Here is a 22,129-nt window from a genome sequence, read left to right as displayed (position 1 = left end):
AAAAGACCTGTTTCTGTCTTTTGCTCCTACTTCAGCTTTATGCCTCATATTGGTATAAAATTGGGTAGATTCCTGTGGCAAACTCTCAAATACTCTTTCCTTACAGAAACTAGAAATGCCAGTTGTTAGTTAATTTTTGAACACTAAATTACTATTTCAGTTTTTAATATAGCCAACTCCTCTTCATGTGCAGAACATGGCTAAATTCAGGTTCACTGCTTGTTCCAATACTGTACAGTGACCTCCAGGAATGAAGCCTAAATATGTATTTAGTAGTGGTACGATACACTGAAAAGCTGTCATGTTCATCCCTCTTCATATACGTGTAACTTAAAGCTGGGATTTTCACTTACTGTTGGAAAGCAAATGTAAAGGTAAAGGTACAATTTATCAATTACACCTCACTTTTTCTAGTATCCAAACACCTGAAAGGAGGTCAGGTTTGCACTGACATCTCCGAAAACTTAAGCACATAATGTTGCTTTATGGTAGTAACGACATTAGAAAATACATTACAACTGATTACAAATGCACTAGGTCTGGTATTCTAGCATTGAAAAGCAGATATAGCAAACACCTTTTATTCAATGGTTATGAATGTGTGAAAGGGTTGAGGGAATTACGAAACCTAATAAAATAAAAATCCATCTGAAATTAATATAGTAACTCCAAAGATTGAATTTTATTTATTCATCTGTACAACAGAGGTGAGACAATCCCAATAATTGAGTTGCACTTAACTGTCTTAGAAATTAAGGAAGTAAGGAATTAACAAAGTAAGGAATTGCAATTCTATGAAAGTATTGTTTCCAAAGTCTTCAAGTCAAAACCAGAGGTTTTCTACAAAACAATGCATTTAAGAAGAATCACAAAAGTTACTTCAAATCACGCCTCCCCCCTGTACCTCAGTCTTAGCAAAACCAAAACAGCCCTGCTACCCCATTTCAGGTGCATGGCTGGTGCTATTAAGGACTGTGCGTTTGCCATGGTTTGCTGGAGTCGGCTGTGCCTCAGACACAACAGTTTTACTGCTCCACGTGAAAAATGAAAAAACATCCACGTGGGCATTTTAACATTGCATGGCAGAACAAACTATTGCTCAACAAAACAATGAACCCATGCCAGAGCTGCAGTCATTACCCCGATGCATTGCTCCCCGGCCCTGACAGACCTGCCCTACATGTAGTTCCCATTGTGACCTTCCTCAGCTGTCTCCACCTCCTGTGTGTGCCCTGAGTGACAGAATCATGCCAGCAGCAACCAAGACGGTCAAGTCCCACCACCTCGACCCTCTTCACCATGGAGAGGTCTACAAGTGGAGCGTGAGCAGGACTGAATGACTGTTCAGTGATGTAAGAAGATATGGGCCTGTATTTCTTGACCTTGATCCTTGCTATAGTTTTCCTTGCACCAGTGTAAATCAGGAGCCCATCTACAGAAGTCAGCAGGTTTACCTCAGTGTAAACGCAGAAGTGATATGGGAGCAGCATCAACCATCTTGCACAGGACCCCCAGTGTATTTGGGCTTTAATCATGAACTTGTTTTTGTTGGATGGGACCTTAAAGTTCCAACCCCTCTGCCATGGGCAGGGACACCTTCCACTAGACCAGGCTGCCCAAAGCCCCATCCAGCCTGGCCTTGAACGCTTCAGGGCATCCACAACTTCTCTGGGCAGCCTGTTCCAGTGTTTTACCACCCTCATGGGGAAGAATTTCTTCCTTATATCTAATCTAAATCTACCCTCTTTCAGTTTAATCAAAAGGCCTTCTGAGAGATGCCCTTTTGCCTCCAGTGGGCTTTTGACCAGACCTCTGTATACATGTCCAGCAGTACCAATTCTGAAAATAGCTGCAAAAATGCAGACTATGTTCTTCTAAAATGCTGTCTTGCAAATTTTCCACTTCTCTATGTAATTTTCAATGTTTATTAAATGCTGCTAAAACATTGCATACAGCTTCATGGTAATAAAAACTAAGAGTGAAGTGATTGCTACATTCAACTTTAACAGCCAATTTTTAGAAGCAATGTTCCTATCTTATCACATTTATGATGACACATTCAATTCACATGCTTCATAAGGACATGCTAGAAAAAAGCAACTATGGATCGCATAGTCTGTTTTCTTGTAAGGACCCATTTATAGAAGAGGGTTGTGGATGGGTATCTCCTGTCTGTTCATGCAGCTCATCTCATGGTACAGCCTGTTTAGGGAAGTCTGTGCAGGTCACTGGTGAGCTAATGACTGAAGTTAAAACTGCTCATTATCACCTTCTATACAGTTAGCAAACCATGTCCCTTTACAGCCTAATAAAATTAACTGAATGGTTCAAAATCCAAAATTTCTAAACTAAAGTTCACAGCAAATTTCAAAATAAATACAATTTAATACAAAATATTAGGGAAAAAATTACTTGAAAAAACCTATGCCTGGTCTCAAAAACATCCTGTTTAACCTACTATGTCCATTATGGAACACAATGGATTTATGCAATATGTGAGAAATAATTGAACTTAGACTTGCAATGATGCTACCCACCGTGCTAGTAATCAGTTATTTCAGAGACTTCTGTGTGTACCTTAAAATGACTCAATAGGTGTATTTCTTTAAATTTGGTTACAAATACTGGAAAAAAGAAAATACTGTCTCTACAAAGTGCTGGGTTCCTCTTCTTATGAAAGCCAATGCAAAAAAACCCAGGATGTTTAAAGAGCTTCTCAACATTTTGCAGCATCATACCCAAGACAGGTTTAGAGACTGTGATCATCTTTATGAAAGGAATTCTTTCAGAAGTTACAACAGTTGCGATAGGATGCATTTCCAACACTGTCTTCTCTGAAGTCTCTTTAAATGATAGCATCATGTTCATCACTGTAACAGAAACACAGTCATTAATGTTCTGCAGTACAAGCAACAGTCGACATGACAAACAGCCACCCAGCTGCTGCCGAGAAGGTTATTTTGTGAACCAAATCCATCTTGCTGGGCAGGGTAAGGGCACATTGAACTGGGAATTGCAGTCCTCTCAGCTGAGCCTGAAGTTAGCAGAACAATTTCATTTTGTCAACACTCCTCCAGCCTCACCAGCCTTATTAACCTTTTGGCTTTCACATTTCATTCAAGTACATATTTTTAGATCGGCTATTGCTTAGGCATTTTTATCCTATCTATCTTACCTATATCCAGTAGTTACAGTGAATCAAAGCCAGTTTACAAGCTCAGCAACAGGTTTCCTTTGTTTTAAAGATACTGTTGACCTGAATTCTAGAATATCCATTCAGACACTACTGTGAGTAAACATGTGCAAGCAGGGACTGGTTGAATTCCATTAACAGCAAGCAGGAGTCAGAGAGAAAACACAATGCCAAACACTAACATTCCAACAAGTCTAAGAACATCAGCTCACTTAAAACAAGCTTAGAATCATTCTATGATTCTATGAAGCTCCACAACTGAGATGGATGATATGGAATGAAAGAAATGAATGCTGCAAACGAGAGGAAAAGAGTAGCTCCACCAAGAAGAACCATACCCAAGACCAGACTGGACTTAGTACCTTCTGTCCCCCAGTCCAATATCATAAAGGACGGAGATCAGTTGCCCGGAAGAAGCTGGTGGCAAAGAATCTGTTTCAATCAGTGTTTTTGAACTGGTAGTCTACAGACAGTCTGAAGTCCACAGAAAACTTCTAAAGGGTCTTAAAATTATAATGAAGAAAAGCAACTTTACTCTCAATAGGCTTGTATTTACTGTACAGCACCTACACTCCACAGGGAAAATACCAGCAGCTCCAAGGTCACTGGTGTACACAGAGTAAACAAGTAACCTGAGGTGGGAACCAGCCTGTACCTTTCAAGGGGGGTGTACCTGTACAAGGGGGGTGGTTAGTAGGTTGAGAGAGGTTCTCCTTCCGCTCTACTCTGCCCTGGTGAGACCACATCTGGAATATTGTGTCCAGTTCTGGGCCCCTCAGTTCAAGAAGGACAGGGAACTGCTGGAGAGGGTCCAGCGTAGGGCAACGAAGATGATTAAGGGAGTGGAGCATCTCCCTTATGAGGAAAGGCTGAGGGAGCTGGGTCTCTTTAGTTTGGAGAAGAGGAGACTAAGGGGGGACCTTATTAATGTTTATAAATATATAAAGAGTGAGTGCCATGAGGATGGAGCCAGGCTCTTCTCGGTGGCAAACAATAATAGGACAAGGGGTAATGGGATCAAGCTGGAACACAAGAGGTTCCACTTAAATTTGAGAAAAAACTTCTTCTCAGTAAGGGTGACAGACACTGGAACAGGCTGCCCAGGGAGGTTGTGGAGTCTCCTTCTCTGGAGACATTCAAAACCCGCCTGGACATGTTCCTGTGCGACCTCACCCAGGCGTTCCTGCTCCAGCAGGGGGATTGGACTAGATGATCTTTTGAGGTCCCTTCCAATCCCAAACATACTGTGTGATACTGTGATATCCACAGCACAGACTTCTTTATCTAGGATTCTTAGCTGCCCTCACAGTGAATATAAAAATGCACGGATAGGCTCATTCTTCTGACAGATTTACCCTACTTCAAGGTAATATGAATGAGATGAGTAGTTCAGATGCAGATGCCAGCATTTGGTTAAATGAATTCTACTTCTCATTTCCTGGACTTGTGAGAGGTACTTATAGCAGGTTAAGCACATACAATTTTATAGACACGTTTCCGGAGTTGAGACAAGATAATGCAGAAAATTAAATATTAGAACTCAGCCAGTTGGCCTGCCCAAATTGCAAGGTAGGGCAAAAGTCTGAGTTCATAGATTGACACCAGTCAAACACTGTGCTTTAAAAAATGTGAATCATGGCCATTTTGCCTTTGAATGTTTTCTCTGACAAGAAATAAATGAATCAATTCAATAGTGCTGACTTAAGAATGTGGAATATTAGAAATCTGGATTTAAAACTGGCTGCTCAAACTAGACTTGAAGGTACATAAAAGGTGATACAAAAGAGACATGTTAACAGAGTTCCAGCAAGACATCATATAGGTAATGGAAAATAGAGCTACTACAAAAAAATTAATGGCAAAGGGGAGGAAAATGCCAAACAGTGAATAACCAAACAGAGCCTAGGAGAAAGTGCCAGGAAAAAACAGAATTTTTGCAAATTGCAGCAAACATTTCAAGGAAATGTTTTCAAGGAAACATTAGCTATTCACGGAATAGCTAAAGGACAATGATCCTTTAAAAAAAACACAATAATTTTATATAATATATCAGAGAAAAGCCCACACAGAAGACAGCCATAATAAGGAATAGCTAAAGTGGTGAAAGACAAAATATCACAGTTAAATCTCTTAATAATATAATGCACATTAAACAAATGTATATATCAGAGTTCATTCTCCTTGTTTTGTTTGTCCTTGCTTCCCTCAAGAAAATAATACACTGTCAAGAGACAATCCCTTGGGAACTTACATGGTTCTGTACTGAATGCCTCTTCTGGAGTGATAGGTTTTGCATCCGAAGTAGAGAATAACTAGGAGTCCAAGTGTCAGCACAATGCCACCTACAAAACTGCCCAGATCGAACCTGGAGGTTTTGGTTATGACAGCCTCAGATTTTGATGTGGCTGAAAAGAAAACAAAAGGCACTTTTTATAGAGCTCGCAAAATTGTGTTCTGAGGGACTCGCCTTTATCCTGCCCTCCCCATTGACATGTCATCTAAAGACACAGCTGGGCAAATTTAACATAGATCAGCTCAGAAGATGTCGGCCAAGCACACTGAAACCTAGAGCTCCACTCTTAGGTGCCAGATTCTGGCGGCGCAGGAGCAGCTGATCCAGCTGCTCGCTGCCTCTGAAAGACTGACTGTCCCTTCTCCTCCCCAGCTCCCTCTTTCCCCCACCTTTTCCCCTGGCTCTCCCCTCCTTCCACACATGCAGCTCCTGCCCTTCTTAGGCCAGTTCTAGTGTTTTTCATACCCTCCATGATCCAATTTAACTCACTAAGCTGGCATGAAAGTAATCCAGCCAAAAAGGAGGTGGTTTTTGGCGAGATGAGCACAGAGTCATCCTGCACAGGAGTCCAGCAACCACCAGGTCAGTCAGTATAGTTACGTGGCAGGAGTAAAATACTTTTGGTGATGAAGAGCTGTTGAATTGCTTTACTTTGTCTCATGGCATTGTACCCTCACCCTCCAAGCTGAGAACAGCTCTGCAGCCCAACACAAAGACCGTCAGAGATAACATGACCTCAAATAAGCCAGAGCAGTTTCCCTGTGAAAACTGGTTTTATCTGCTATAAGCTCCCACCAAAAGACCCATCTCTGTGCCCATCTCTGTTTGTACTTGCCACAGGGAGTGTTATGTGGTCAACTAAAAGTTCTGCTGATGACAGGTTCACCTACTTCACTGACATGTGAGCAACCCGGATACGTTTACAAGTGCAAGCATGAAGTGGTGTCAACAAGCAGCTAACCACAAAGACATACTGAATTCTGCACTTGCTGGTTTTGTATTAAAGGGTACTGTCAAACTGTATTTGACAACTGTTACATAAAGTGTGACTCATTCATAGCCATATTCTATCCTCCATTAGTGATAAAATTAATTACATTGCTACAAATGTAGTTAACAGAACTCAGTCGTTCTGTGAAGCCAGTAGACATATTCTGAGCTACGGGTCAGCTGTCAAAAAGTGGAGATGAGCTCAAGTTCAGCTGCAGAAGGAGAGCTGAACAAATACAGAAGCTGTATTCAATAGTGTGGCTTTCTCCTGACATTGCTGATTTCCTTGCTGGTGGCTGCTGGTTCAGACAACTTGCTTTTTTTTTTGTCCTAAATATGCCAGGTCTCTCAGGTTAAGTGAAGTCAGCAGAGCACTCAGAGCAACATTATTGTAGCCAACTTAATAATAAAACCCCACCTTACTTTAGTTTCAGTACGCAGACATCTTCTTTCTTTGTTGTACTACCGTACTACTGTAAAACTAACAATTCTACAATCGTACGACACATGTCACCACCTATACAAGCCTTTATAACCTTCTTGAAAGGTGAACTCACCTGTAACGGAAGTGAAAGAAGTCTTGGAAGTGGTCACCACTGTAATATTGCGCTGTGATGATGTGACTGAGGAAGCTGTGGTGGATCTTGTTGTCTGGCTTGTTTTGGTGGGCTGAGTCGTGACAGGCGTAGTGGTGTTGGTGGGCTGGCTGGGACTGGTCAGATGAGTAGTACTGGTGGACACAGCTGCGAAATATTTATTTGTGATATCACACAGAAAAAGAACATAAAAATAATAAACTGTATACTCACTGAATGAGATACCATTTATCATGCCCAAACAGAATGACAGAGTAACAATGAAAATGCCACTTGCACACAGATCCTTCTCCTATGATGCATTTCCTTCAGAAAGGCTCAACTTCTGATGTCTGGGGCTCATAATCAGGAATGGTTTTAATAAAAGGCTATACAGAAAACCTGGATAATATCTAATAATTTTTAGAAGGAGCATAGAATCACGCCTAACTTACAGTATTTTAAAATGTGATAAAATTCTGGATCAAGAGTGACTTTCCGTTTGAAGCACACAACTTGTCAGATAACCAGGCTTTTCTGATAATAACAGATTTTGCATGAAAATGCCCTCCCCATTTTAGTAATGATTTAATCTTTAATTTGCTTTTCAATGCTTTACTAAGGTTGCTTGTATGTTAAACTTAACAGAGAGAATTCTGTACATATGTTAAAATTAAGGTTCAAAAAGTTTTCCACGTGATAGAAGTTCAACTAAGTCTGTCTACTGGCTTGTATCATTTAGTGGTGAGCTGTCTTGCCAAGGTTAAAACAAAGACTGGAATGCTGTTTCACAAGTTTAATTGACACCTAATATCTTTAACTTTTACTCTGCTTTTACTTAACACTTCCCCTTCCCTCCTCAGAAAGCATTAATGAACTGTTCAGAATAAAAATACCATGAAGCAAAATTCAAGAATAATAGAGATTGATATTTATAGCAAAACCCTTAGAACCTTACAAGGCAGCCAGCTAGAATGATCTTAAAAATAATTACTTATTTTTGCAAGAAGGAACTAACAAGAAAGCAGCCTGTCATGCAGCGACACATTTCTCTAAGACAAGGTGAGGCAAATATCTTTTATGTATGAAGGAATTTCAGGGAGAAAAAGATCTCCCTTTGCAGCTGTCTACTTCTGTATTATTTCTAGACCCTCCCACAAGGTGGGTTCATATTAAATACCACAAAAGCTTTTCATTATGGACATTCAACTGTCTAATGTTTTCTTGAAAATTGTCTAAAACTAGAACAACTGAAGAATAGGTAGTTTCATTTTAATTCCACAGAAAACCTGATATTCAATTCCTGCTTCTTTTATACAGCATGTAAAATGCTTCTATAAAATAAACTTCCTGTAAGTGGGTTAAAAATGTGAGTAGCTACACACAGAATGGTGTCTTTGCTAAGACTTAAGTATCATTGCTTCCCATACAAGTGTTAACAACAAAAACCTTAAAAACCCAACAATACAACAATGTAAGCATCCCAAAAGGAACTGCCTTAGACAATACTTTAAAGAGACATTTAAAACTACTGAAACAGCCCAATACAGTCCCCATAGTAAATGTTATTTAGTTTCCTGTTCTTTGATGTTATAATTGTATTGTGCCGTAACCCTCGGAAACACTTTGAAATGAGCATTCATTGAGATGGAACAGTTGGAGTACTATATTAATGTACTTACCTTGTTACAACTAGGAAATTCAGTTCCTCTATGAAGCATGTGTAAAATACATCAGATAAAATTCAGGGCACATTTTAATACTGACAGGTAAACTCCCCAAAGGCACAATGATCTATAAATATCAAATGTTTCCTCATTGTAGGAAATGTCTATATGGAAACCATCTACAGTTATGTGACATGAGACCACACCTGGTAACTGCATTCCTAATATAAAAGATACCAGAAGAAAGACAAATCTAACGCAAATGCCAGCCAGTGAGTTTTCTATGGGGTTTTTTGTTTGGTTGGTTTTTAGCCATGATTTCTGAGTGTCAAACTGGCTTGTGTTTCTGAGCAATATAATGGCTAATTGTTCCATGTGTAAAATTATTAAACAATGTTACACAAAGATGGCAGTTATTCCATGTGCATTACATTAACCTACAGAAAACCTGAGTCAGCACAAAAAATATCCGAGCAGCCACCATGAGGAATTTCAGCAAACCTGCACATTAGTTTTCCCCCTCTCTTTCCTACTAGTGATCCTTTTTTCTTACTTTATCAAGATTACAGCACTTGGTGATGTAATATTAGGAGTCAAATCTGGTTAATGTCCTACAGATTTATCTTTCATGATGTATTTAGCATCGGTCATTTCAACCCATCAGTGGGAGGCTGAGGCAGCTGGAGAATACGGGAGGCTGACAGCAGATGGGCGCCAATCTGTTCTGCTGTGTCTGTGAAAAATCTTACCTGTACTATTTTACCAACAGAGTTAAGATGAAAGAACAGTTGCTGGCAACATCTGTCCTTTTACCTTTTATTTGCCTAATTACTTTCCCCCTAAAAGACCAGCTGGGCTTCTCAGGCATTATGCTAAACAAACCCAAACTGTCTGGGTTAATTTTTATTATTTAAAAGGGATGCATGGCAGTAATACAGTTCAGATTTATGATGTTTTATTTTTAAAAGAAACACGAATTTTATTTTGTATGCTATGTGCGTTTAAACATTAAATAGCTATGCTATATCCACCAATCAAATTACAACAACTGAAATTGCGTAAGCACCCTACTAACATACAAAATAATTATTATTGAATGTTCTTCCTAAAATAAATAAATACTCTCCTTTGCATGGAAAATGGCTTAATGAAACAGACTTTTGCTTCTGCCATGAAAAGCTTCTAAGAAAAGAAAACAAAAAAAGGCAGAGACTTAAAGGAATATTAAGTACACTTACACTATTCTGAAGAAGCTGAGACAGATAATCAAAATGGACAAATATTGTATTAAAATCTAAGAAGTTTCTAACAGGGGAAGAAAAAAAAAAAGGAAAAAAGAAAAGGATGTAAATAATAAACTGTGTGAAGCACAGCAGAGCTGCGTGTTAGGCTGGTGCTGTGCCTAACAGCAAAGGGCTCAGACCTCTGCAAGGCTCAGACCATGGGCAGGGCTGGAGAAACACCTGTGCTTAAAACCCCGCAAAGGCCCTAAGGCAACACGGGGATTACAAAAACCTCTCCACTTTCCAGGTTAGACATGCTTAAACTGGTACATTGCAAGCAATGGAATGAGAAGCTGCACCAAAGGCAGCTTTACAGCCTCTTTACAATGATTTTTTTTTTTTTTTTTTCCTGCTGAGTATTTTATTCTTAAATGAATAACAAGCAACTTCTGAGCATGGTAGATTACAGAGACACAAAGCGAGAGTTGCACTGGAAATGGAACAACATAGCTGGGACCTTATGATCAGCATAAAACTCCACAAATATACAAAATATCTTAAGGTGGGAACAATCTCTCTGCCCTGCTTTCACTTGGCTCTCAGCACATAAGGGACACAGTTGATGGATGGAACCAGCTTTTCTTCTCTCAGGTACAACCCTCTATCTGTCCATCGCAGACTGAACAACTGCATGACATTAATTCTTACCCAGTCTTTATGGATGTGGTGAAATATGGCTGCACAAGTTCTTCCAGAAAATATTTTTTAAATTTCTTTTTAAAAATTATCTCACATGGACATAGCCAATGGTTCAAGCACTGCAAATCCAAGCGGACAAACTGTTTGTTTCTGTCCCAGGTTAAATAGCTGCTTTCAAACTCTACCAGTTGGTCTAATACAGCTATTTCTTCTTTCTACAAAGCTGTGTTTTGTAAACATGTTACTTCTGTTGGAGCATCGCAACTGCAACAGTGCTACCTTGGGAAATCATTCTTACCTACAGTTCTTCTTCCAAGTTGTGAAGGAAAGACAATAGTGCTAGAACAATGCAAGAGTACCCGCAACAGATTGTCCCAGATCTGCCAGTCGTGTCTTGCTTGAACGCCACTCTTTTGTGCCATAAGCTCTATAAGGACTATTTTCTATGGTATAAGGTGCCATGATTCTTATCTAAAAGGAAGCAGAGTCTCACTCTTGAAACTCAAGCACCCAGGACTTCATTATGCCCTAAATCTGTTTACTGTGAAATAACATTAAGGAGAGATGCATTGTTTGCACAACAACCTATAAACCTTTACTCCATGAAAATGGAATAAGTTTGCTTAGAGACAAACAAAGAACACTAAAAAGACCAGCTTATTTCAATTCTCCCTTCAAGTTTTATTCCTGCTTTTCAATGGCACAGTAAATGTTATTGCTTCTACTGATGAAGCATGCTACTTTTAAAAAAAGTATAGCTTCATTTCAGAGTTGTTTTACATGTTGCCTCCCGGACTAAAATTATAATGCCTCTCTCAAATATCCACTTTTGATGGATATTAATTTAGAATTTGGTATGATCTGGGGTAGGTTTGGAGCAGATACATACCTGCTGTAGATGTTGTCGTAGATTGTGTGGATGATGTAACAGTAGAAGCAGATGAAGTGCTATTTTCTTAGTGGAAAAAAGAAAACAGGAAAAGAAATATTATTCATTTTCATGTTAACATACTACAATTATAGTACCCACAACACAATACTCTCCTCAGAGTATCTATGTTTTCAGGCTAAAGGTGAGAATAGAACAGAGAGTATTCCATCCCAAAGCAGATGGTTTTACGGCTCTGCAAAATGCTTCCAGATCTCAGTGCAGCAAGAACACAGACTGTAAGCACAGCAGTGCCCAAATGGTCTGAGTCTGAATTCTTTACATCTTTTTTTGCTATCTTCTACCTCTATGTCACCCTTATATTTCAGTTGCTGTATCAGCCATACTGTCACTGACCTTCTTGGCCGACTTAGCGCTGGGTGGGTTCTTTCTAGCTTTTATTTGTCTATTTCAGTTCCATTTCCTATCCCTCAATCTTTAATTTTGCTGCCTGTGTTGCAAACTGGGCTCATGCCTGGAACATACTGTAGTCATGTCAAGTAGACCAATACCCCATGAAACATCCTTCTGTGGGCTTGTGCTCTCTCTACACAAAAGGGTCCTAAGAATGCACCTGTTTCCAAAGACTTAAACTAGAAACTACGTTTCAGTCTTAATGTCCTTCCCTCCTTTCTTTCACTTTCTTTTCCAGCTCTCTTGTTACTTTTAGCTTCTCAAGCACCCTCCCGCTCTCACTTCTGTCCTCACTGCTGCATCGCTCCCCAATGTTTCTTACAGGTTAATGGTCTTTTCCTCCTGTCAAAGATCTCCTGGGCTGTTCAGTAACTCTGGTTCCTGGAAACCAACATACTTCCCTCCCTTCATTCTGCACTGTTCTCTATGCCCATTCTGTGATCATTCTTTTCTCAGAAGTAACTGATCTTTCACAGCATCCTCCCACATTGCTAGGGCTATGCGCCTTGCAGCAGCTCTATCACTTTTCAGCATGGCTTGAAAACAAAGCGCATAACCTCAGAGATAACAAGAACAGCAACACAGCTACCAGAATCAAGGAGTAGGCTTATTTTCTTTGAACAGATCTGCTGTTCTTACCAGTGGAAAAGTCTAGTCTAGAACAGTTTTGCCAACCTTCTTTGCAATTGCCTACATGTTACAAGCGAGCCCTAATTTAAGAACAAAGGTAACAAATTTACACCTTCATACTATCTACCAAAAAGGGAGAAAAAAAAAAAAAAATTACAAAGGGAATTACTTTGCCTTTTCCTTGGTATAGTCATAGCAAACTAGCCCCACCATTGAGTACTGCACGCACAACCCTTACACTGACATACCTGCGATATTAAGTGGCAGATTTAATTGCCTTTGAGAAACAGCCTGTGATTGTACAATTACAAACACATTCATTCTTGGATAAGTTGACTTTGATACCAGTGTAAGCCATAGATATGCCTGGGGCTAAACCTTTCCCACACTGGCCCAACACTGTAACCAGAACACAGCTCCGGGTTTCCCCCAAGTTCTGAGTGCTCGTATCTGCAGCCCTGGGAACACATCTTGGCATGGACTGCATGCTCATACAGGTGAGAAGAAGCCACGTACACTGCCTGGAATTTGGGTGTGAGTCAGTGATGCAACCAACACAAGACAGAGTGAGCCAGTGAGGAGAGTACTAGCTATACATCCCACTTGTTGGACAACAGCAAATTATATGAGTGAAGTAGTATAGGTCAAAAAGGACTCCAGGCATGGCACATGCTTAAAGGTATATAGATTAACACAGTCAAAATGGGATTATATCATGAAATAAACATGTACTTTAGCAATGCGCTGAAGCGTGGTGGACCTAGAATCCATTTTGACACTAAAAATCAAATTTAAAAGTGCCTTGCCTTTTTCTCAAGAGCACTGAATTTTAGTCTAGCAGACTTATTGAGCTGGTGGTTCTCTTTGTAACTGTAAATTCATGTTGTCAGGAATTTCTAGATATTTCAGAGTACCTCCTGCCCTACAGCTGTTCACAATTCAATAAAATAAAACAAAGAGCAAACTATTAGAGATTGTAAGGCATACAATAATACATATTACTTTTCTCAATGCTACTGAGGAACAGCAACAGAAATGCCAAGAGTATTACCTTGCTTTAGGCCTGGAGTCATAGTAAAGGGTGCAGGACTGCTGGAGTTGTCTGTCTCTTCATTTCCCACATAAAAAACAAGAAGAATAAGATAGTTTTAGGTGCTTGATTACTAAGAAGCAAAAAAAAATAAATTAGTGCAGCATCTGTCACTTGCTTTGGGCATCTAAATGACTGAACTACCATGGACAGGAGTTAGGTATAATGATGATATAAAAGCACAGGGCCACAACAGCCTGCTCTTAGCACATTAAAAATGACGTTTGCACTACCCAACTATCAAATGAACTGGAACTCCGTCCCATCCTCAGTTTTATCTTCCCCATCATCACTTCCCAAGTTCTCTTCTTCCTTGAGATGAAGAAGACTGAAAAAAAGACGCAGAAAATCAGGCACCTTCCTTCAGTAGTAACATATGACCTGCACCATGTACAGCAGAAAGAAAAGAACTTCTCACATAAATATTTTCCTCTGAAGTCTGCCAGGCCCTTGAGGGCAGATGAGCACTTATTCTGCCCCTGCATGGACAGCATGGTTAAGGCAATAAGCTGCACTGAGAAGATACATTGCTCAGTTTGGAACTATGAGCATGTTAATGCATCCAGTGAGCATTTGGCAGGTGGGGAGTGGGACAGAAAAGGATCACACCACTGCTAAATAATCATCACATCTTAAAGACTAATTGAGGCCTGAATACTCTGTCCTCAGGCCTGGCCTACAAAAAAGTAGTAAAATGCAAAGATAAACCACACAGACTGAACAGTCTGGCATTCACATACATGCAAAAGGGTCAGTTGTGGAATCTGCCTTTGCCAAGGACAGTTTAGTTTTGTAACTTGTACTTTGTCACTTGTGACAATATTCTGCTAAAGGCAAGTGAGTAACCTGAACTAAGTGTAACAGAAATAGGGTATTTTCCTAGTAGTTACAAAACCTTAGTGAAGATCTCTGAATGGTAAAGTTTCCAAATACAAATGACAAAACCACTCACTGTATCTTACCCCTGCAATATCAAGATTGAGGGCAGCAGGCGATATATGTTAAGACTGTTTTATTAGGAAATGGAGGGAAAACAAACAAAAAAGGAGGATGGGAAACAGCTAAACCAAGCTTCCCCAGGAAGGACCCAATCCTGCAGAGAGTGGTCGACACCAGAGCTAGTCCCCCCACATTTAACAATGATGCAGTTGAGGAAGCAAAGCCAAAGGAAAACTTTCATTACCCTCTTCCCCAACAGCACATGATGTTTTTGCTGCCTCAACCAGCAGAAAGGACTCCCTGTGGGATGAGACGAAAGAAAGAGGCAGGAACCAGAGGTGGAACGAAAGACAGGACTCTATTAGTCCTAGTTCAGATGAGCTTGGGCTGCACGTCTTCGAAGATGTCAAGGACCTCATCCAGCTTAAAAGGTACAAGTTTATTTCCCCCCCCTCAAAAAAGATCCCCAAAACCCCAAACATTGATAAGTTTCTTAATTTAGATCACAAGCAGTGGCTCCAAAATACAAATACATCCTAATATGGGGTACTTCATAAATGTAAGCCACATGGGAATGGGGCAGGTGAGAAAAAGAAAAGCTTAAAATGATACTATTCTCAATCTGTTCTCAAACTGAGCTGACAGTTGAGGTGCTGGAATAGTTACAACAGAGATGTTAGAGAAGCAACATGAATATAACCATTCCCTAGATAGTCTCCACCATCAGGATACTTGTTCTTCTCAGTTGAAATGCATGAAACTCAAATTCTGGAAAATTAAAACAAAAACAACCGCCTGATCCCAAACATCAGCCTGCAGCTGTGGATCTGAAGGCACGTGGATCACTGCAGGGACAGCAAGATACTTCAGTCAGGGAAGCAGGAGGGACTCCTGGCTTAAGCCAAAGGGAAAAGCAGCAGGTGTTTTTATGCAGCGATGAGACTCTCATTCGAGACCACGGACCGCACAGTGAAACTGGCCCAAAGCAAACGGGGAGGGGTTCAGGGGTTCCCCAGAGAGCAGCTATGCAAGGGACACACGTGCAGGCAGCAAGGGGGGAGCAGCAGCCAGCTGCAGCGTGGAAGGGTCGGTGCAACAGCAGAGGTAAAGCAACTTGGGCCATGGGATTAGTTGCAGTGTTGGGCCTAAAAGTTTTGAGTGGACAAACTCTGCGCCGATGCTTGTTCCCGCTGTGACCCAGAGAAGGTGATGTGGGGGGAAGTGTCTCCACCTTCATTTTTCATGACGATACAGAACTCAACCAAGGAAATACCCAACTCAAAACAATGCACTGAAGAACCAAATACTGGTAAAGGGCAGGGAAAGGGGATCAACAACATTTTTTCAGCTGACTCTGTTTTCCCCTGCTTAAGGTCAGGTGCGGATGCAGCTAAAACCAGCGCTGCCTGTGGCTGGTGGGTGGCTGGAGGCAGCTGAGCATCCTGCGGAACACCACGGCGCCGCCCGGTACCCCCTGCGCTTCCGGGGCCTCTCGCGGTTTTGTTGCTACAGTGTGTAAGAAGTCATGAGTTGGAGACAATTCGGATAAGCAAACTTTCAAAACGGCAAAATCAGGCCAGTTCCTCCAGCTTTATAGCTGGAATTCTGCTTCCAGAAGTGCCGTTCAGCCACAGGAGGTGAGTATCAGTGTTTGTGCTAAATACAGAAGTAGATGCAGGGTAGGTGACGGGGGTAGCTCTGCTACTTGTTGAAAACGAATAGGATCAGATTTTTAAATGGACCTGATTTTGCCAGATGTTGCAAAAATCAACACAGTGGATAAGACCCATGAACCTTAACATTAGGAATCTGTAGTCTCCAGCTCAGGCATGCACCAAATTACTATTCTCTGTAGAAGAAGTCTGGTAGAAGAACGATATACGGGTGATTGGCACTGCTCATTCAGTTCCCTGTGTGTGACAAAGGTCAACCTGCCCACTCCCACAATCATGTATAAGATGAACTAAGGACTCAGAGGTTTTATGCCTAGTCTAACTAAACCTTATGCTGCAGAAAGATGTTGGTACATAAACTCACATTTACACATCCATTTCGGGGACATTTCAAAAGTTATATAAAAATTATGTCTGGCATCTTCTCCTTTCAAGTTTGAGGCATAGCAGGAAAGCAGGAGAGTTTTATGTCCCCATTCCACTTTTGCTGGTTTAAAAAGCAAAAAATACAGATGCACTGACAATGCACAGTCCATCAGAACAGTAACCTCTAAGCAACCCAACTGAGCTGACAGTTGAGGTGCTGGAATAGTTACAACAGAGATGTTAGAGAAGCAACATGAATATAACCATTCCCTAGATAGTCTCCACCATCAGGATACTAGTTCTTCTCAGTTGAAATGCATGAAACTCAAATTCTGGAAAATTAAAACAAAAACAACCGCCTGATCCCAAACATTTTGTAATATTTGCCAGGCAATTTTGACAAACTATAAATTCAAACCCCTGCTATCTATAAACATTATATTTCTTTTCCCTTTGGTACAATGATTCATTTGGGGGCCTATTTTTCAAGTGACATTCTTGAGCTACCGAGAAGGCTATTGCTTCATCCTGACAGAGGTCAGGCAGGATTATCTCAGCAACCTTTCGGACAGGTCCTCATGCCTTAGTATTGTGAAATTACCTCACAATCTTGCAAAGGAAAGCATAACCACTGTTGCATATATGCTTAAGGAAATAACATGGACCCAAGTAACTGATTTTCACAGACTCACAGAACGTTAGGGATTGGAAGGGACCTCGAAAGATCATCCAGTCCAATCCCCCTGCCGGAGCAGGAACACCCAGATGAGGTTACACAGGAAGGCGTCCAGGCGGGTTTTGAATGTCTCCAGAGTAGGAGACTCCACAACCTCCCTGGGCAGCCTGTTCCAGTGTTCTGTCACCCTCACTGAGAAGAATTTTCTTCTCAAATTTAAGTGGAACCTTTTGTGTTCCAGTTTGAACCCATTAGCCCTTGTCCTATCATTGGTTGTCACCAAGAAGAGCCTGGCTCCATCCTCCTGACACTCACCCTTTTTATATCTGTAAACATTAATGAGATCACCCCTCAAGTCTCCTCTTCTCCAAGCTAAAGAGCCCCAGCTCCCTCAGCCCTTCCTCATAAGGGAGATGCTCCACTCCCTTAATCATCTTCGTTGCCCAATCCTTGTCAACTGGAGATTGAAAATATACTACACCTTTTGCCATCATCCAAGAATCTAAGAGAAGGAGATACACTGAAATCAGAACACCATGCCCATTTTCAGGTCTGGAGACTGCTGTTGATGCTCACTTTTTGTACTGTGAGTAGTTTACAGCCAGGTGAGCTCCTGGCAGACGCTGGTAGCTATCTTAACAGAGCAGGAAGGGCTGGGAGCAGCATCCTGCCAGGGACCATGGATTCTCCTTACTCACTTGGGTATCAGGAAGGCAGATGGATTTTACACTGGAGTTTTCCTAAACAATAACATTTTGGTGATGTTTCTGCCACTGATTTGACCAACACATAGAAACTAATTCTCCAGCAGAGTAAAAGAACAGCATTATATTGAAATAACCAGCCTGCCCCAAAATCATGGCTGGAGTGAGGACAAAGCTACTGCCACTTTCCCTTTTTGCAAATCATTGTATTTGATGTGTTTCACACTTTCTCCTGTAGTGTTCATTAGTGAACCACAAACTTTTGCTGAAACCAACACAAATCTCAATAGTAGTTTCTGGAAGTTTCCGAGTAAGCGGGCAGAAAAAAAAAAGGTACTTCAACAGATACATTAGACTGAGCCTTAAAAGGGCAGAACTGCTCTCAACATATTATAAATGGGGTCTAGACAATAAATTCATATATAAAGCAAGATCTATATTTGACTGTCAAAAGTTAGATGAGATCATGCCTGCCCCAGGAGGCAGCGCTGACTGGAGACTGAGTTAAACCAGCATGTACACTCAGGAAGTAGCACGATAAAAGACAGATCAGGCCAATCTTATATCAAGTGAAATGGCAGCCTATTGTTGTAAAATGGAGGCCATAAAGCAGTAAACAGGTTATATGTAAACTTCTTCAGAAAAAGCTTGTGTTTTTTGGAAGGGCAATTATAAAGCTGTTTACATCCCTAATTTTACTTTTTTTTTTTTTTTTGGTATCAATGTATATTATAGTTTCACCAGATTAAACAATAGCATATTAACACTGTATTAACATTGACTGATATTCCTCAATGTTATTCATGACAGATTAATTTTGGTACCTGTCTTTTGGCTTCTTTACTTTGGAAAATTGCGGGGTGTTGTATGGGTCAGTTCGCTCTTCTGAAAAGGCAACTCTGGCATCTGAGACTTTTGTATTTCTCATTTTATTTGAGTGCATGTTGATGACTATCCCCGCAATCTGCTCTTCTACTATCATGAGTTAAAGCACAAGAAAACAGGAGGCTGTGTATCAGTCACTAGAAAGAGGCATTGCTGCAAATCCCTGACAGAACTGTGACAAAACACGCCATCTGTCCCAACAGCAAAACCACGATGACCCCAAAGCTATTAAAAGCCACACGCCACAATTACAGCACGCCTCGGAGAACGGCATCAAGAAAGGTAAGGAAAGCATTTCCATCCAGTCTGACCCTGTCTGGGGTCCCGTGGCTTCCCCGGCTTCTCCGTGACCTGCTCGTCCGGACACCGACGGGGCCGGTCCCCGCTCTGCGACACTCGGGGGGCTCGGGGCACATCTGCGGGCCCGCACCGCTGGGACACGGCACAGGGGCCACGGGTGAACTTCGGGGTGCGCGGGGCGGCCGCGGGGCGTGTCTGTGCACCCCTCCGTTGTGTGCAAGCATTCACATGCACACTCCAAAACTTTCTTTTTCCAAGTATTATTGTTTCTACGTCAAAAACATCCTGAATATTAAGCTTCTCAGGTCCGCTCTAGAGAAACCGGCCATGTGCACGGCGCAACCTCAGCTCTTGTTTCAAAGAGGGAAAGAAAGAAACCCAACGAACCTCCCAACTTCCTCGCAGCTGGAAACCCGAGCGAAGAGGCATCCGGCGGGGCAGCGAGGGCGCAGCCCGCACCTCCGACCCCGCTCCCAGCCCCACGGCGAGTCCCGGGTCCGCCCGGCGGGGATGCCGCAGCAGCCAGCGGACCGACCGCCTGCGGTCCCCGTGCCGGCGGAGAGGAGCAGCGGCAGCGCCGCCGCCCGCTGTGCCCGTCCAGCCCGCCCGTCCCCCCGCGGCCGCTACTCACGGGAGTCGGGGACGAACAGCAGTAGCAGCAGCGCTGCCGCCTGCAGCGCGCAGGGAGCGCCGGAGAGGAGCCGCATGGCCGCGCAGGAGCCGCCGGGCACGGAGCACACGCTCGGCGCTGCTGCCCGGGCCGGCGCGGCGGGGCGGGACAGGGGCGCGTCCTGCACGGAGGCGGCCGCTGCCGGTCCCGCCTACGGGCGCAACCGTGATCCCCGCCCCGCGGCACCGCCCCCTCAGCGCACGCCGGGGCCCGCCCGGGCACCCGCGACCGGGTCTCGGTGTGGTCGTCCGCGGCGTGTCCCTCCGGGGTCCCCTCTCTCCCGGCGGTGTTGCAGCAGGCCAGGCAGCACCGTGTCGCGGTGTCCGTGCGGAGGGACCGGTAAGCAGAGAAGTCCGCGCTTCACGACGCGCCGACGGGGGTGGTGCCCGAGTGGCGCCCCGGTGGGTTCATGAGCACCCGCGGAGACGGGACCGAGCCCCGGGAGCGCTGCCCGCAAACAACGCTCATGGTCATTAGTGTGAGACAGCACGTTTCCCGAAGAGCTTTTTAATATCTCCCACCAGAGCCTCGACAGCGCGGGATTATCCCCCTCGTTAACACCTGAACAACGCCGGGTTACCGGTGCGCTGCCTGTGACTGCAGCTCGCCCTGCACGTCTGTGTTACATGATGCTGGAGGCTCTTAACTATCGTGATGTTCACTTTCTGCTTAAGTGTTGCTGATTATCATACAGTCTGGTTGTGTTTTATGCTAAATCACCAGAGCTAACGCTGTAGAGGTATTCTGAAATTTCCCTGTGCGCTTAGAAGAGTTTTATATGTCGTTAATTGTGAAATAAACTACAAAGCTACTAGGGAAAAGTGAAAGGTAACAACCGTGTTCAAGTCTTTCACATTTTTCTTGGGTACTTCTGGTATAAAGTTGATGTTTGAAAATTATTTTTCAAAGGGAATTTATTAATATTTTCTTAAGCATGAAAGCAACTAGAAAATTATTTATCAAAGGAACGGAAAATAAGTACTCCTTTCTAATAAATTAGAGAAAAATACTTGTAATGTGGATAACTGTGGGATCCTCATCAAAGCCACAGCAGAATATGTAACCTGTATCACTGCATTTAAGTTGCTGCAGGGCACTGATGTTTCCACATCAAGCGATGCGTCTGAGCCAGAGGGAACATGGCTGGCCCAGGCACGCATGGGCAGCCTGGGAGACTGTGCTTGGGTACTGTGTGAAACCTGGTTCCCTTCCCTCATGACAGAATTATCCGTTTACACGCATTTGCTCTGTAAGTCTCAGCAAGCGAGTGATAAACTAAAATGCTGAATAAAGATTTTGTTGTTGTTCTAGCCTAATTAGGCCCCATAGTTTGCATTTTCTGAAATTAGGTTCTTGTGTTATACTTCTGACATTTTCTTATGCCTTTGTTCTGTGTTGTTTCTTGTGTAGTTCTTATAACTAAGGTACCTGAAAAGCAACGTGCATCTTTTTCCTGTGAATTTTCTGATATGATCCTTCAAAGCTTTTCTTTCTTGATGGCAGTGGGAGTAATATCTGCAGCAAGCCTAAGTCCCGTGAAGCTTAGAAATACTAATAATCCATATGTTACTAAGTATAAGGGCCTCCATTTGGTTATAGAGGCAAAGCTTATAGGGAGAAAGAATATTTTTTATTAAGCTAACATGTATTTAGAAGATAAAGATATTAATTATGTAAGTCCTTCAGCTTTTGCACAACTTCAGTGAACATCAGGCTTAGAACAGACTGAAAGCAATTTATTTTGGAATAGCCTATTTAACATTGCTCAACTTGTGTATCTGCAGGAAAAGAGTAGTTAAGTTACATGGAACAAGGAGAAGACAAAGACTTGTGGGCATTAGCTATGTAACTCCCGTAGAAGTAATGAGTTAGTAGGAATTGAGACGTGTTGCAAAATAGTACAGGCTCTTATACTGCGTAAAGGGAACAGTGTTGTAAGGTCTTGTGTTGATTGCTTTGCTGAGATCTTGTTCCATTTGTTGTTTCTAGTTCTGTGGGAGGAGAATTTCTGGCAATGTGTCTGGAGGTGGCTGGGAGTTGTTTGTATGCTGAGAAGGAAACAATCTGGGAAAATTTAATGAAAGTTATCATCTTCTTTTGATATATGATGTAATTAATTATTTCCTGTATGGATTTCTACAGAAAAATAAGTTTGGAGAGTTTTTTTTTTTTCTTCTTTTTTTACCTATTTTGTATGGGAGCAGCAAGAATGTA

General features: G+C 42.2%; 1 protein-coding gene across 1 annotated transcript; it reads right to left on the bottom strand.

Moving 5' to 3' along the window:
* Window positions 1-660: 660 nt before the first annotated feature.
* TMEM123 (transmembrane protein 123) lies at window positions 661-21,129 on the bottom strand. Its single transcript, XM_082063572.1, has 6 exons — window positions 19,877-21,129; window positions 13,664-13,720; window positions 11,530-11,595; window positions 7,034-7,219; window positions 5,445-5,598; window positions 661-2,870 (listed from the first exon to the last, which is right to left on the bottom strand). Exons 1-6 carry the CDS (start codon window positions 19,950-19,952, stop codon window positions 2,846-2,848), a joined length of 564 nt encoding a protein of 187 aa, XP_081919698.1. The 5' UTR covers window positions 19,953-21,129; the 3' UTR covers window positions 661-2,845.
* Between the last annotated feature and the right edge of the window lie 1,000 nt (window positions 21,130-22,129).

This window comes from Streptopelia decaocto, assembly GCF_964273445.1.
Source record: "Streptopelia decaocto genome assembly, chromosome: 1".
NCBI lineage: Eukaryota > Metazoa > Chordata > Aves > Columbiformes > Columbidae > Streptopelia > Streptopelia decaocto.
The sequence above is the reverse complement of the archived record's forward strand: the minus strand, read 5'-3'. Positions and strand labels throughout refer to the sequence as shown.

Excerpts from the sequence above, each read along its gene's own strand:
- TMEM123 (XM_082063572.1), bottom strand. The coding sequence starts at position 19,952 with ATGCGGCTCCTCTCCGGCGCTCCCTGCGCGCTGCAGGCGGCAGCGCTG. Across the intron at positions 11,596-13,663 it reads GACTCCAGGCCTAAAGCAAG|AAAATAGCACTTCATCTGCT; the intron begins GTAATACTCTTG and ends TTTTCCACTAAG. Across the intron at positions 5,599-7,033 it reads TTCTTTCACTTCCGTTACAG|CCACATCAAAATCTGAGGCT; the intron begins GTGAGTTCACCT and ends TTTTCTTTTCAG.